This window comes from Amblyomma americanum, chromosome 9 (assembly GCF_052857255.1).
Source record: "Amblyomma americanum isolate KBUSLIRL-KWMA chromosome 9, ASM5285725v1, whole genome shotgun sequence".
NCBI classification, from domain to species: domain Eukaryota; kingdom Metazoa; phylum Arthropoda; class Arachnida; order Ixodida; family Ixodidae; genus Amblyomma; species Amblyomma americanum.
This window is the reverse complement of record NC_135505.1, coordinates 119,207,139-119,223,549: the sequence shown is the minus strand read 5'-3', so window position 1 is coordinate 119,223,549 and position 16,411 is coordinate 119,207,139. Positions and strand designations below refer to the sequence as shown.

The 16,411-nt window shown below is 48.0% G+C and overlaps 1 protein-coding gene across 1 annotated transcript; it reads left to right on the top strand.

Moving 5' to 3' along the window:
* Positions 1–2,028: 2,028 nt before the first annotated feature.
* On the top strand, positions 2,029–14,478 carry LOC144104201 (uncharacterized). The gene is made up of 3 exons (XM_077637073.1): positions 2,029–2,326; positions 3,870–4,209; positions 11,699–14,478. The coding sequence occupies exons 1-3, from the start codon at positions 2,266–2,268 to the stop codon at positions 13,476–13,478; spliced, it is 2,181 nt and encodes a 726-aa protein (XP_077493199.1). The 5' UTR covers positions 2,029–2,265; the 3' UTR covers positions 13,479–14,478.
* The last annotated feature ends 1,933 nt before the right edge of the window (positions 14,479–16,411 follow it).

The window sequence follows — 16,411 nt, the reverse complement described above, 5'->3', positions numbered from 1 at the left end:
GATGACCCGACTATACGACCCGAACCAAGACGGCAACCCCGCCCAGGCTGTGCGGCGATCCCTCAACCCTTGACCTTCGGCTGTGGGTGACCGACCGCTGGACCTGAAGCTCCGGGGGCAACCGTCCACCAGATCATCTCCTTCATCTTGGTGGCAAGCCTTTCATCTTCTTCTACCCTTTCTGGCCATGCTCATCGTCACCTCACCGTAATTCAAGCAATCGATCGGGACGATCGCTCGGAGGACCGGGGTCATGTTATGAAGACGAAGAAGAGGGCAGTGGCGCGGGACGGAGCGCTCGCGCTAGGCCCTCTGTCATTAAATCATATCTTCATTCTGCCATCATGTCGTGCTTTCCTTGGCTTGCCACCACGTAACAATATGAATAAAGACAATAGCATCCGCATGCTGAAGTAATCGTGCGCTGGTCTTCTGGCTGATGAAATGTTAATCCACGATCACAGAGTCCCGACGAGTGTACACTCAACTTCATGCCGGTTTGAGGGAAACTTACCGAGTGCCATAGAAGTAAAGACATTGAAAAAGACGGACAGATAGACGGACGGATGGCTGAACGGATGGACTGAAAGGCAGACAGGCGGACGGACGGACGGACGGACGGACGGACGGACGGACGGACGGACGGACGGACGGACGGACGGACGGACGGACGGACGGACAGACAGACAGACAGACAGACAGACAGACAGACAGACAGACAGACAGACAGACAGACAGACAGACAGACAGACAGACAGACAGACAGACAGACAGACAGACAGATGACCGCGTTTTCGCCGAGAGATATACGTTGCGATCGCAGTAAAAATTCCGGGTATCATGTGAGAAATCTTCCAGTCGTGCAAAGTCCATGAGTAGCGCCCACTATGCGTTGCCGTGTGGCAACAAGCGGCTGTTATTTATACCTTTGCATTTCTCCGTACCAAAGACTCTGGCATTTCTCATAAGAAACACATTTTTCGACGCAACAATCGACGGCAAACGATGCCTTTTTGTGGCGGAAAGGTCGGTGCTCTTAGTTGTCGCTGCAGAGGATGCAACCGCTTCGTTTCGAAATCCTACACACCGCTGTCTCTACGCGGACGTAGGCCTGCGACAGCCAGCAGCTACCGCGAAAGGAAAAAAAAATATTTGTTCCTCTATGCAGTGAAATGTGTACTTAAGCGGTAGCAGTTGCCTATAGCCTCGAGAACACCTGCGGCATTGTAGGGGGCATTTCCTATCGTTCAAACTGCACAAGTCCAAACAAGAAACAAAGGCAGAGGCTGTAGTTTTTTAGAAGGCTGCAAGTCTTGAACAATGGAAGTAACGCCAACGTTTCGAGCGCCATCAGGAAGCGACCAACTACCGCTAACTCGCTACAGTCACAAAATTTTTGTTGACCAGCTTTGCGGTTAATTTCTTCATGATTTTTGCTTTGTCGGAGCAGGTTAAAGTTGTTGATGATGATGATGAATTTTTATATCACAAGGACCTGTATAGCCAAAGAGCGCCATGGTACAGTGTATTTTTGATTTCTCAAGGTGGGGTCAAAGACCCATTTCCCAAGCATTTCACCCTAAATAAGCCGAGCATCAGACAAGGGGAAAGCTTGTACCCATTGTATCACCGGTGGGTACCAAACGGCACTAAGGACCGAACCCCGCACCACCCGCACGTGAAGCGGATGCTCAACCACTTGGCCACCACTGCGGTCACGATTTAAAGAACCCCAGGTGGCCGAAATGAATCCGGGCTGATCCGCTGTACGGTGACCCTCACAGCCCTTGTGCATCTTCGAGAACCTCACCGCAAACATGACTCTTGCCTTCTAAGCAGTGGCGGTTGCTTTTGCACTTATTCTAGCAGAGAAATTAAAGAACAAAAGAGAAAAAAAGGAAAGCATGAAAGAACAGGTTTAAAGACGCGTTTCGTGCTTGCACCTCTATTGCACTCCGTGCAGCTGTGTTGCACCGAAACAGAACTCTCCGTCTTCGCCTTCTGGCTTCGTTGCTTCCAGTCACGAGAACCCTTATCGCACCTGCGCCTTAGCCGGCCACTGTGCGTGGAGCGCTGTCTGTTTTGTATTTCAGACTTGTCGAACAGCGGGAGCACAATGCGTGCGCAAGCGCTCATTGTTCGACCAGCGTCTGCCGCGGCCAGAGCGGGCAGGGAGAAAGGGTGACGACGTCTTCGCTCCTCCTCCAAGCCCTTCAGGGCGGGAGATCCCCTACAGAGCCGTTTCGTCGAAAGCAAGAACAAAGTATGGCGTTCCTTGTCAAGTGGTGCATCCTTGCGCTTGCCATCATCGGCGCACATATTCAAGGTGAGAAACGAGGGACCGCAGCTTGCGTGTCCGTGCTCACAGTGAAGCCTTATTTTGAACAGGCTGTGTTTGTAGCGTACTTGTCTTGGCATTCCCATGAGCTGTGTATCCGCGCACCTCCGTGGTGTGTAACCCTGAACAGGCCGTGTTTGGGGCTTGAGCACTCATGAGCAGAGTTTACATGAATGCGACAGAAGTCGACACCAGCCTTCTTTTTGAGGGTTTTGAGAAGGTTTCGAGAAGTAAAGGAGTGGCTAGTCCTATAGGCTATTCCTCGACGCTTTTGCACTTTCCCTCAAAAAAAGGGGGCTGGAGTCGACTTGTGTCGAATTCATGCAAATGCGGCTATAAACATCAGTGAGCTGCGATCTTGAACAGGGTTTTGGCGGAGCGTCCGTATCCTTGCACTCCCGTGAGCGGTGGCTTTCAGCAGACGTCCGTGGTTGGAGCTTCTGCATTGTGTACACGGGTGAGGTGGGATTCTGGACAGGTTTATGTTTAAGCGTATCCATGCGTCTCCATTAGGTGCGATCTTCAACAGGCTGTTGTCGAGCTTCCTTACTCGTGCACCTCTGTGAGGTGTGGCTTTGAAATGGCCGAGGTTGCAGCTTTCATCTCCATGCGTCCCCGTGAAGTGTATTCGTGAACAGACTGTGGTCAGAGCTTTCGTATTCGCGCGGCTACGTGAGGTGTGATTCTGAACACTCGTAGGAGCATGCGTATCTGAGCATTCTGTGAATAGATTTCTTGCTATTGCGGACTAGGCGGTTTGATGTTTTAATGCTTGTCTTCTCGTTTCTCGATGCTTCTCGATGTGTCTCGGTATGGCTACGGACCGGATGAAATCTTGGTCACGACAGCCGAAATTCGACGGCCCCGAAACGCAAAAGCGGCCGTGTACTGTGCGAAATCGCCGCATGTTGATAATGTCCAGGCGTCAAAATTAAATTAATCGCGAGAATTTGACTACAACTTGCCGAAAATCCCTCGCCCAGTTCGGATTATTAAACAAGTGTGCATGTTATATGGGCTGCATTTGTAAGTGTGCATACCGTCGTCACTTGTTCCGATTAGTATTCCGTGATCATAACAGCTGCAAAACTCCGCTTTGAAATCCTCCTACTTCTTGCGGTTAATTCATGAACGTTAGCCGTTGGATCGCGCCACCTTTGAGTGGAAAGCGAAAACAGTCGCCGCTTTTTGTCACTTACTCGTAAGCGCTGAAATCTATTGCACGTTTTAGCTTTAAAATTTTCTGTCAAGCTGTTCTATCCATACGTCATTATCACTGCATCTGTTCCACCGATTTCGTTGAGCACCGCAGCACTGCGCAGTATCAACAACTGCCGATGGCATAAAGAGAGCATCGTTGGCTTCATCGTCCAAAGACGACGCCACAGTCACTTTACCTCCCCTTTTTCTCCAAGGAGACCATTGGGACTTGAGACACGGGCGCGATAGAGATTTTCGCCACTGTTATTGTCAAAGAAAGGCCGTTGTGATTAGGGGGTCTGCGGGCCAATGGCGTACTTGGTCTTCGCAGATCACGCCCATGCACAGCTCCTGGGGTACTTCCGGCGCTGCGTGCTGCCGCACGAAGTTCGTGCTCGCCTATGGGAGCGCTACGACCAGTTCTGCACCGACGGCCGCAAGCTGGAGTGGCGACGCCGCACGGGGCGCTGCATCTGCAAGCCGGGTTACTACCGCGACGAGGAGACCAAGAACTGCTTCGAGGCGAAGCGCTGTGGCCAGTGCGACAGCTCCAAGCACGAGAAGTTCAACGCCTGCCTCAGCGACTGCGAGATGGTCTGCGGCAAGCGAGTCATCCAGCAGTGCGACAAGCCATGCAAACCTGGCTGTGAATGCATGAGGGGCTACATCAGGTAACGATCATGACCACGGTCATTGTGGGCGCTTCTGACGTCATGAACAGAAAAGGGAGTAGAGATAATTAATGTAACAGTGCAACAGACGCCGACGACGCAGAAGGATACGAAACAGGTGCCAGTAGCGGTGGAGTGAGCGCCTGTTTTGTATTCGGTTTCGACCGGGTCTGTCACGCCGTTGCATTAATTATGTATTTTGCTAAACGTTGAGTACCAACTAGCAGTACTTATCATATTAGTTCAGCGGTAGGAACGTTCGACGGCTTTAACGTACCTTTCGACATAATTAGTTGGGCTACAGATGTCCTGCTTAATTCAGTACAGACAAAAAATTTTCGGGCATTTTTTTCATCGGATAAAGATGCGCAAGGACTTAGCAACGGTGCGGTGGAAGGACGTACGCCACATTGTGCTTTGAATAATATTACAAAGCACGGCTTTTCTTTTAGATTTACAGTTCCGGGCGCCGATTACTGTGACCACAGAAGAGAGTTCAAAAGTCAGATGCGCTCTAGAGAAAGTCGGCAGTTTTAGCTGTGCGTACGCAACGGCTTAGCGTACGTAAGGTGTTTGCGGGGACAGTAGTGCGCATGCTCAGAACGCAAGCGCAAGCCCTGCGGCTTGCGTATGTACGCTAGCCAGCGGACTTTGCATTGCGGAGCTTGCGTGGCTTGCTTGGTTAACGTTGACAAGATGGCGGAGCCCTGTTCGCCCGCTTCGGAATAAATACATGTCGCAGCTGGATTCTCCAACGCAATAGCTCGCTCAAATGGTAGCGGTTCGCTTTTCTTTCGGCTACTCTTGCCCACATGTAGCGGTATATGCGATAACTAGCCCCTGTTTTCCAGACAATTTGGCAATTTTGACGCTCCTAGGCCTAACTAAATTCATTGTGTTTTCCTCGTAGCAACGACACCTGGAGAAACAGTTTTGTAGCTTTTAGTCAGTTCTTACATTTTCTTTGGTTTGCATAGTTTTTATTCTTGGAACAAAAAAGGCTCGCAATGCATTCATCCTAGTTATCAGTAATCTCGGATTAAATTTTATTCACCCGAGCGTTGACGTGCCTCGACGTCTTGTCACTAGATGGTGCTACTGTTTACGCGTGCGCGTGAGGGACGCTACGGCACGGCCAACTAAAACTATACTTTCTGAGCGGACAGCGTAACGCACGCAGCGCCATAGCACTTTGCGTACGCAAGCACTTGCGTACGTACAGCTAAAACTGTCTAGTAACGTTTTTGTTGCTCCGTCATCTGCGAGTGCGCGTGATATGTGGTGGTACTGAGGGACGCCTATAAAAATTGAACCGAAACGTCCCAGTGAAAAATAGTGCTCAAATAAATTACCTAAATGCACCAAAGCATTGTATCTCCAGTTATGAAGTTCTTATGGCATTGAGCCCTTGAGCACCGTTTGTGACGAGAAACTCTACTGGAAAACTTGATGTCTATGCGCAATAAAAGAACTGCAATTATTTTTTGTTGTCTATCATACACTAATTACTTGGACGTAGTCTTTGGCGTTCGAAATTTTTCAATGGATTTGTTTTGGATGATATTTATTGAAATATCCACCATCGCCTGGGCCATAATGAGAGCTGCCACTGAATAAGAGGAGACACCTACAATAAACATGGTTCGCAAGCAGTAATACTTTTTTTACTGCTGACGATGAAGCTTAAGGTCTACATACACAGTGCCCATTCCCTGACGTTATGTAAGGCCTAAATACGGGCAGGTTTTTGACACGAAAATTTCGATAAACATTCTAAGCGGTCACCGGGCGCATTGAAACATACATACATTGCCAGTGAGTGAATGTTTAGTTACGAGTCCATTACACTTTACTTGAAAAAAAATTACAAGTGCTTACACCCAGGGTACGACGCGTCATAGCCCTCGCCAGGTCCCGAAATTCATAAGCCAGTAATGACGCCCCACATGTGAGCCATCGTTCCTGAACTGCCACTGATTCAACACATATAACTGTTGCAGCCCATGAATGATAAAGCGTAATAATGGCAGAGGGGAAGCATATATTGCATCACGATCTGGATTTGGCCCTCCTGTTTCAATTTTGGTTGCTTAACTTGGCATTCGCCGGAGTGGGGAGAGTTAAGGTGCTTCCGAGACGGCAATTTACTACGTATCTATTTACAGTAGAGCCTCATCATAACGAAAAGGTTTATAACGAAGTAATGAATATAACGAATGAATTAGAATTCCCTTGGAAGATCTGTGAACACGGTACATAACGAAGCTACGGCTATAACGAAGTAATCGCCGGGCGCCTCAACGTCCTTATAACGAGGTTCGACTAGGCGCCTTTATGCTCGCTGTTGGGGGAAGCGGGCTGGGCGGCGACCAAATCGACGTCAGCGCACAGCAAGAGGATCTAGGCTATTGAAGCTAACAGTGCATACACATCTTTCCTAATGTCGTACTTTTCAAGATTCGGGTCGTGCTGTCCCGATAGCGATAGGGGTTGCATGATCTTCAGAGCGCCACAAAACAGCCTGGGGCTGAAGGTACACGCTCCAGGCGCGGTATCTACAACACAGTGCTATGCACTGTATGCTCCTAAATTTAAGATAGTTTACCTTAAATATTTCTTATTTTCTTCGCGCTTTTACTAAAGGCTTTGTTACAAAAATGGCGCCATTGATGAGGCCTTCCAGTCATACACGCATTCTTTTTAACATTGTTTAATTTCTTAGGCGGAACGGTTTACAAATACTTGGCATAATTTGTTTCGTGAATATAGAAATACTGAAAAATCTAACAGATGACCTATTTAGTTTTTATAAGAAAATTAAACTTTACGAGTTGGGATTGGGTCAAAGGAAAGGTTTATTATGGATCTGCATCGTGGTGCCCAAGAAAAGGTCCCTTTTACTCCAGGCGAATAGAGGTCTTGCGGTCTAACTGTAATGTTGCGATGGCTAAGGAAGGCTGTAAAGCTAGGCAGTCGTATAGCCTCCGGAGCCAAGGAACCGCAAGGAGAACTCTGTGGTTTGATTTTAGTGGGACAATGGTTCAGGAAAGACTGTTGGAGCTAAGCACTAAGAAAAACTGACGGATTACTATAAGAGCACCCTCGTTATCAGTACCAAAGAAAAATCAAAATTTATTTGAGATCTCTGCAGCAGATAAAGAATACAGTTTGCTTTGACCGGCTGTGTAGACAGGTGAATTTTTTTTTTAATATTCCTACAGCACAAAAAAGCTAGAGTAAAAGAGGTGGAAGTTGACTCAAATTCTCCGTACTTCTTTTTTCCGCCCTGGTTTTTATGAATAAATATAATAATTCGCTTTTGGGGAAAGGAAATGGTGCAGTATTTGCCTCATATAGCGTTAGATACCTGAACCGCGCTGTAATAGAAGGGATACAGGAGGGAGTTAAAGAAAAAAGGAAGAGAGAGGTGCCGTAGTGGAGGGCTCCGGAATAATTGCGACCACCCGGAGATCTTTAATGTGCACTGACATCGCACAGCACTCGGGCGCCTTAGCGTTTTTCCTCTATAAAAACGCAGCCGCCGCTGTTGGGTTTTATGAACAAGCGCATTCATCACAAATTACCAACTCGCTCAAACAGGTGCCCTAGTGAAGTGCATTTTCAAATTTTTGCTTTTAAATTAACTGTGCCAGTATTAAATTTGTGCACCAGTTTATTCACATCGTAAAAACCAGCCTTCTTTTTTTCTCGGAGAAGCAAAAAATGTCCTTGTATCATGTTGCTAAATTAGTATTTGTGTTTCTGTTCAAGCGTTTTGCGTCACAGTGACGGTCATAGTACATGTGTGAGTAAACTTCATGCCGACGGCTTCTCGGCTCTATTCGCGCGCATGGTCTGTAGGCCCACGTCTGAAAAGCATGTTGTGCGGATGCGTAGAACAGCTAGTGATGCATCATCCTCGATGGACAAGCCCACTGAGCTAAACAAAGAAAGAAGCGACAAGCTGAGCGCTAACTGTCAAGCAAGTTGAAGGCTGGGCGCGGCGGGAACCTACCGTCTGCCCTGTTTATTACTTTCTGCAGCTGCGCTATTCTTCGAGACCCAAAGCTCGCTTTCATCAGGGCTTGCTTGTATTTTCTTCCTAGCCGCATTTTTCGCCTCCTTCTGCAGTGTAACGCAAGTAACGCAAAGTAACGCACTACTGTTTTCAGACGTAGAGGCATATAGCTTTTCACTGCGAGGAGTGGTGTCATATTATTCATGGCTACATTCTCTTGCTGTGAAAGCAGAAGCATGCCCTCTTCATCATCACCACTATGATCATGATCCATGTGGAGTTCAGGACAGTAGTGCGGCCTATTTGAATGACCTCCAAATATTACCGCTCACGCCTTCAATATTTTCGGACTACGTGACTTCATGTGCTTCTGGGCTACAGTGGTTTTTAACTTGGCATCCACTATGACAGTCTGAAAGACTGCTGGTTCTCACCTATGCGTATTACATCTGCCACATGTAGCGGCGACGTGCGGCGTTTAGAAAACAGTGTGAAACTAGTGCCTAAAACTTCACGGTGCTTGTAGAATGGGCTTCTGTGATTGACGTGCAGCTTTGCTCATAGAACCTAGATTTGGAGTAGTAATTAAAGCTCTCCATAGAAGTAACCCTAGGTACGTTTGCAAACTATTTATGATACGCTAATTGTGGTAACGGACAAACAAGCGTACCTAGGTACGCTTGTACGCTGCCACAATTTTTACTGATGCAGGTCCATAAGACGCGGTCCCAGAGTGCATAAATGTGCTCATTGTTTTGTTCCCCTTGACATATTTTCCTTTTGTTTAGTTTTTCTCGGTGTGTTGAGCACAGCGCCAGCGGGGACAAGTATCCGGTTTAGAGAGTTTTGTGTACTGGTACTGCACGTAATGTAACACAATAAGCTGAGCACCAGGCCAGGGTGTCCTCATGTGTCAGTAGCAAAATCCGTCAGCATTTTTTGCTAGATGTACTGTCGACGAGCGAGTGGCGAGAGTAGAGAAGTCAAGGCAGTGCGGCTTGAATTTACACACAATTTGATTGTAAACGTCTTATCGACAAACTTGCGCGATAAACAAATAATAAAAATAATCCTAATTGTCAGAGCTCTAGACCAGTTAGGTAACATGAAGAGGGGCTTGGACCTGCACAATTTTTTTTACACCACGTACTTTTGCTGTTAGCAAGCTGTGTCAAGAGTGTTGCTTTCGTAGCGTATACGGTGTCCACGAACCTTTTAATTCGCAAATCGGAGACTTTTCAGTGCGCTAGCACTAAGGCTTCCAACCTCGAAAAAAAAATTCGCGGAGGTTTAGCTCTGGTTAAACCTGGAGTGACGCGATAGCTACAGATGGCCGGGTGCCAGCCGCCGGCAGCATCAGCTGCTGCGCACTACGTGGCTGGTCACGTGGCCAACCACGTGACGAACCGCGTGATCAGCCACGGCGTCGGCAGCTGCTCCGCACAAAGTGACCAGCCAAGTGACAGCATGGCTGCGGAGCCACGCTGATGACTTGAAATGCTACCGTAATGTAGCTAGAAGACTAGATTCATATTTGAACAGCGCAATAAAACAACTGGACACAACGAAGAAAGGACACCACAAGCGCTGACTCGCAACTAGATTTTTAATTCACGTCCAAGCATCTTAAATACTAAGAACGCCAAACACAAACAAGAGGGAAAAAACCAAAAGAAAAACGATACAAAGCTGCTAATCATGCCCACAAAGGTGACAATCAGCACGAGCGCGAGACTACACATCTTGGCCGGATAAAAACATCATCTCTTTATCAGTTAGTGTGACAGAAGGATCACTAATGCAGCTATCAGGTTCCAAGCGGATGTGAAAAGCCTCCAAAATTTCCCGCGTTAGGCTGTCATTAGAAGGTACTTGCACCCCTCTGTTGTCTAACACCGTCATCCTAGGAAAACATAATGACAGCCTAACGCGGGAAATTTTGGAGGCTTTTCACATCCGCTTGGAACCTGATAGCTGCATTAGTGATCCTTCTGTCACACTAACTGATAAAGAGATGATGTTTTTATCCGGCCAAGATGTGTAGTCTCGCGCTCGTGCTGATTGTCACCTTTGTGGGCATGATTAGCAGCTTTGTATCGTTTTTCTTTTGGTTTTTCCCTCTTGTTTGTGTTTGGCGTTCTTAGTATTTAAGATGCTTGGACGTGAATTAAAATCTAGTTGCGAGTCAGCGCTTGTGGTGTCCTTTCTTCGTTGTGTCCCGTTGTTTTATTGCGCTGTTCAAATATGAATCAATACCAACTCGCCCAGTTCGCAGCTTTAAAGAAGTCTAGAGTCTGACGGAAACCCATCTGGTCGGGATGGTACATGACGAAAGAAGGCGCCGACCAAAAGAAATGATGGGATGACGTTTCGGCTCCCCCACGGGAGCCTTGTTCACAAAGAGGCATAACGTAGCTTCGTCCTTTATTTATACACGGCGCATGAGCGACCCCAGACACCTGGCGTAGATTGGGAGCAAGTTCCCGTCATTTCGATTGAGCGTGTGCGCTGTCGTCTGAATAATCAGTGATTCCGGATAGAGCCGTGACTTGCTGTCCCTTTGTTTTGCAATCACACGTGCCTCGGCCCAGTCTATGTTGTGTGCGGCGGAGACCGAGTGCTCGGCAAGCGCATTTTGACCTGCGCGCCGGTTTTTGACGTCACTCTGGTGATCCCGTATTCTTCAATATTTTCGGACTACGTGACCATGTCACGTGTAATTATTAAACAAATTACAGTCGATGAATGTCGATATTTCAGAAAGCAGCTCTCTCTCTCTCTCTCTCTATATATATATATATATATATATATATATATATATATATATATATATATATATATATATATATATATATATATATATATATATATATATATTTGGAAACCCATCTGGGATCACTTTTTGTTTTTGTTGTCTTTTTATTTGCATTGTTGTGTAATGTCAGTCATGTATACCGGTGCCAAATCGTCTAACTAGCATTTTTAATATTGGGAAAACGACCTAGAGAATACTGCCAGACGCCCTACTCTGGAGTTCACGAATGGAATTAGTGAAATCAGAAGTCAGAAGATGTTAGGTGGTTAGCAGTTAGCGCATGCACTTAGAGCACCTTCGTCTCTCGCAGGCCTCCTTCACACATTATCCTACATAGCATTTATGACGCGCTATAGTGCCGAAACATTTGTCTCCAGTCACACTGCCTTTACCGAATTTCTAAAGGCAGATCGTCCACTAGCTTTAATCGACATTCCCTCTCGTGCAACCGCTTCTGAAGACGTCATTCCGCATGCCCTATCCAGCAGCACCCGCAAGACAAAAGACCGCGCCCTTCAGTTTGTGACATGCTTGCTTCTCGAAACGCTTCTCGTTGTTGCCTACAGGTAACATCCAGAAGATCACTTTTTTTTCCCTTGTGCACCGCCTATCAATATTTCACTTAGAGTTAATGTTCTGTTTCCTTTTCCTTTCAGGAAGTACAAAAAAGGACCGTGCGTCCCCATCAAGTCATGTCCACCAAAGTGCCCGTCATACATGAAGTTCGTGCTCGAGAGAGAGCGCTGTCCTCGGGTTTGCAATGAGGCCCGTGAGGACACCTGCTCTCCGGCCAACGAAGGTCCGGGGTGCGTGTGCAAGAAGGGCTTCGTCCTCAGGGCCATCTTCGGAACCATTCGCACCCGTACATGGTGCATACACGAATCCATGTGTATCTTCCCCGACGAAGAGAAGAACGAGACGACAGACGACAACGGCGAGCACGGTGTTAAAGGTGGAAGGAAAGGCAGTGGCAGGCGTAGAGGTCATGGAAACGGACGTCCTGGCGGCCCCTCGAAGGGATCACTCCCATCGGATGACTCTGCACCCAAAAAAATTGATGACGACTTGTACTTGGGCACAAAAGGGTTTCCTAACTTCGGAAATCTAGACAGCGGAAAGGGTCGTGGCTCTAAACCGCCCGGCGATTGGTTCTCAGATCACGGAAAAGGTGACGACACGCAACAGTCGGATGATTGGTTCAAGAAACATGACATCTTTAGTGGTTGGAAGCAAGATCACGTAGATGATAGCTTGTCTCCAACCAAGGTCGCTGATGACTGGACTCCTCCTGCAAAGGGGCAGTCTGAAATAAGCGCTGGGACAAAAGGCGGGTCTTCTAGAAAGAAAAAAGTGAGCCATAAAATCCCCGGTGTTGGATTCGCGCCCACAGATGAGCTTCCAGGTATAGGTGACGAGATCGGGAGCAGCAAGCCCCATGAGGGTGGAGATCTGGCGCCGAGTGAGATCACTGATGCTTGGCCTCCAAGTAGAAAGGGTTCTCACAAAGCAGGGAAAAAAAGGGGAGGCTCCCGCAGCCAGAGCAAGGGAGGAAGAATTCCAGGAGTGAGGATCACGACACCGGATGGACTTCCAGATCTTGGAGACGGGCATTACAAAGGGTTCCCTGGAACGGAAGGATTACCTTCCTTGGGAGGTAATAGCCGGGATGGAAGGAAGGGCGATCGATTTGGTTCACACAAGGTCAGTGATGACTTCTTTCAGGGGCAGGCATCGGAGTATGAAGAGAGTGCAGGTGATAAAACTAGTCAGGATGGAGATAGAGGTTATGGAGCTGGCGCGTCGCGGGTAAATACTAGCGTCACTGGTACGCAACAGGCAGCAACACCAGTTGGTACAAAAAGTGCGGCGACTAAGGCTGACGACAGTTCTAACATTGCAGTGGGAATACTTAACGCAGGCGTGGATTTGGGCAAGAAAATATTTCAAGGCCTTGGAAGCTTAGCAACCTTCGGAGGTTTGATAGATTACTCACTACCTGGTTTAGGTAAAGGCAAACATTCTTTCGGAAATTTCAGGAATAACCACGAGGAGCCGGGTCAAAGGTTACATGGTCGACGTTTATTGTCCGTGGATTATGCAAGTCGCGATGTCAACGCTGACACACGAACGAAGAATATATGGAGCCGACGCAAGAAAGAGGTGGCGGCAGAAGTCGATGACATTGGAATGCAACAACGCGAAGCCACCTGGTTGGAGAGGCCACTTACAAGCCATTTAGAACGTGTTATGCTGCAAGAACGGAGTGACACCGAAGCGATGGTAGAATCAGAACTCGACGATTTTAAAGGCTTCAGTCATAAAAGTCCTGTTGGTGGCATGCCAGCAGAAGAACAATACGTTTGTGATGAGCTGAGTCTGATACCGAAAGTACTGGCCTTTTGGTTGACTACTAATAATTCCACGCGGTGGAGTTGAGATGTGGGTGGAGGCAGAAGAAATGTACATTTGCAAGCCATAGTTGTCGGAAAGAAAATAGTGTTATTTGATAGTGTTCTGCGAGTTACTGTTCACGTAATGGTTTTAATTAATAGGATGCATACAGAAAATGTTCAACGCAAACAAAAGATATTATTTTTTTAAAGGGCTCTGAAGCACCTTCCGAGGAGAGCACAATAACTCACTTAATCACTGCACTGTGTTGACATGAAAACCAGAGCCAAATAATGCTCTTCTACACGCAGCAGACGACCCACAATCACGCGTCAAAGTTGGCGAGCCCTCCCCGGCGACTTTTTCATGCTCGCACCCTCCTCCGTCCCCCGCATCTGCGTAGACAAGGTGAGAGGTGGCCATTGGTTAGATTCTTTCAGACGTCAGGCAGCTACCGTGGCAGCGGCCAATAAGCCGCATAGCTCCGGCTGTACGGGAAGCTCCGCTCCCAGAGGGGGGTCGGCGAAGGAGTGCCTTCCTTCAAGCGTGCAAAAAGTGACGAGAGGAGAGGGAAAGGCGCGAAGACGCTTAAATTCAAATTTTAACTACAGATAACTCAGCTTCTTCAACGCACATTAAAAAAGGACATTCTTGCTGGACACCATTTGTGAAGCGGGGTGCTTCAATATCCCAGGCATGCCGCAATTTTAATTATTAGAGCCCCCTTCACAGCCCCTTTAATGTGCGTACGGAGATGCTTTGTAGCAAGTTTCAGTTGCAGGTGCTCAGTTGAACATATTTTTATTACTAACTGAGTGCTGTCCGAGCAGCCGCTCAGCATTTCCACTCGAATGAAGTGGAGTCCAGCTGCTCTAGTCGCAACTATTGCGACGTCACTGAACACAGTGGTTGCTCACAGCAACAACCAGTGCTTGCTGGCGGCCCCGACGTCACGAGAATATGGTAGCCCAGGTGGGCAGGTCGACAGCGACGTCGAGTTGCACTCCCGAGCTGCGCCTTCCGAGCCTGAAACTGCAGCTGCAAAAGCAACGCAAGGTAAGAGACACAGGAGAGAACACATGTGCACACAGGAAAGTGATGCAATTTAAAAAGTTTTTAATGCGAAAGCATTTCTTCTCTCTTGAGTAGCGGCGCCGGAAGCTGTGGACAGGCGCTGTGTACGGAAATTGTGGACAGAGCGTGCGCGAACGAACTTAATAAAGGTGCAGTCGTAGCGCCGTCATGCGTCGCCCCCCCCCCCCCCCCCCCCCACACCCCGCTTGCAATATACAGCGCTGGTCCAGCAGATGGCCCGCGTAGGCGAGATGACGTGGGCGAGATAGCGGACGTGTGTGAGGAAGGAGGGACGAGCAGTAAGAGAAATTGTTTCGCATTACTGCAAATAAGAAGACTTAAGTGCACCCCTAGAATTTTTTATATATTTTTTTCAGATTCACTCATTTTAAAACCAACGATTGTTCGGTAATCAGAAAGATATTTTTTTTTCAAAGTACTCTTTGGGAATAATTAAGCAGTGCACAGGAGAATTCTGAATAACTAATGGCACTACAGGACAACGCATTACAATTACCCCTCTGCTGCGCCAGTCATGGCTGCTCTGTCCCATGAGATCACCTTAACTCACCCCTGTGACTAACGTTCGGCCGTTGCCTTCAGCTGCCTCTTGAAAAGGGTGCCTTGAAAAGAACTCTTGAAAAGAACTCTTTGTCTACCCGAAGGGGCCATCGGTTACCGCTTCGAACACGTTATATATCCCGCACGAGTCCCTCTTAGAGCTGCAGCTGTATCTGTATCGTACCGCAAAAAAGCGTCGCTCCTGTCCGCGGTGTATGATATAGGCGTGAACGGAACATGCGAAACGCACTGGACGCCCTGCAGCGGCGAGATGGGAGCGGTGCTGGTGAAAACATTTTTTAATCATAGAGAGAAGTGTTGGGGGTCGTGGCCTGAAGGGTCACGCCCTTAAAACCACTTGGCGGGATGCCGCGGCGGGATGAAGTGCTACTCGCGCACCTCTAGACCTAGTTTCTAATATCGGCGTCTTGCAATGAGTGAGTGTTGATACTTGACCGACGGATGCAACAAATGATTGTCGATTTCCTTAGTTAGGCCAAATGAGAATTAGCTGCGCTAGCAGTTCGGTTTACACTTCGGTTCCGGTGTTCAGATCCAGTGTTCACGGGTGGCAGTCGTTCAGATAGCGATAATGGGTTAATGCCCATATGTGCGGAATTGGTTATTCTCTATATTCATAGATCCCGGGGAATCTGCCTACCATTCCTGGCTCAATGGTGCAGCAGTCAAGCGATGCGGACTTCCCTGTGTCTCCACCTATTGGTGATTTACACGAACTATGGGAGGCGCCGCAGTCGAGCCATGTTGGCATCCGTAAAAAGGACTCCATGTGTGCTCACCCTCTGCGCATTAACAAACTTCCTTGATTGCATGATTGAGTCACGTTTCTTCATTACGCTTGCTCGCCTTGTTTAGCTATTTAATTTGTATTCGTCGGTGCAGAACACATTGCCGATGACAATGTGAAGAACGTGGACTTGGGTCTACAAACGTCCGCCGTGCAAGCGGAACTGCACATGCATGATCGTCGGCCCCGTCCAGAACGTTTTTAGCAATGTCCAGATCATGGTGGATGATGCTGGCAAAGGGCAGGGTTAACTGGAGAGACATGGGTGAGGCCTTTGCCCTGCAGTGGGTGTAGTAAGGCTGATGAAGATTAAGAGATCATCGCATGCTTCATCGTGTACCACCGCCTTGCCAGCGCCGACGCTAGGATTTCAGGCAAGTGTACATTCGAAAAAAAGCGCCTCAAGCGCTGTGACAAAAAAAGCCGGAGAGCCTTGAGATGCTTTGAGCGAGAGGCGGGCGCTCGGAAAGCAGCCGAATGTGGTCAAGACGCCCGATTACGGCCAGCCGGATGTGCGGTTGCCTTTCAGAGTTGT

Bases quoted from the DNA above. Each gene is read 5' to 3' on its own strand.
- LOC144104201 (XM_077637073.1), top strand. From the start codon at position 2,266: ATGGCGTTCCTTGTCAAGTGGTGCATCCTTGCGCTTGCCATCATCGGC. The intron at 2,327-3,869 runs GTGAGAAACGAG...TGGTCTTCGCAG, and splicing joins CATCGGCGCACATATTCAAG to ATCACGCCCATGCACAGCTC. The intron at 4,210-11,698 runs GTAACGATCATG...TTTTCCTTTCAG, and splicing joins TGCATGAGGGGCTACATCAG to GAAGTACAAAAAAGGACCGT.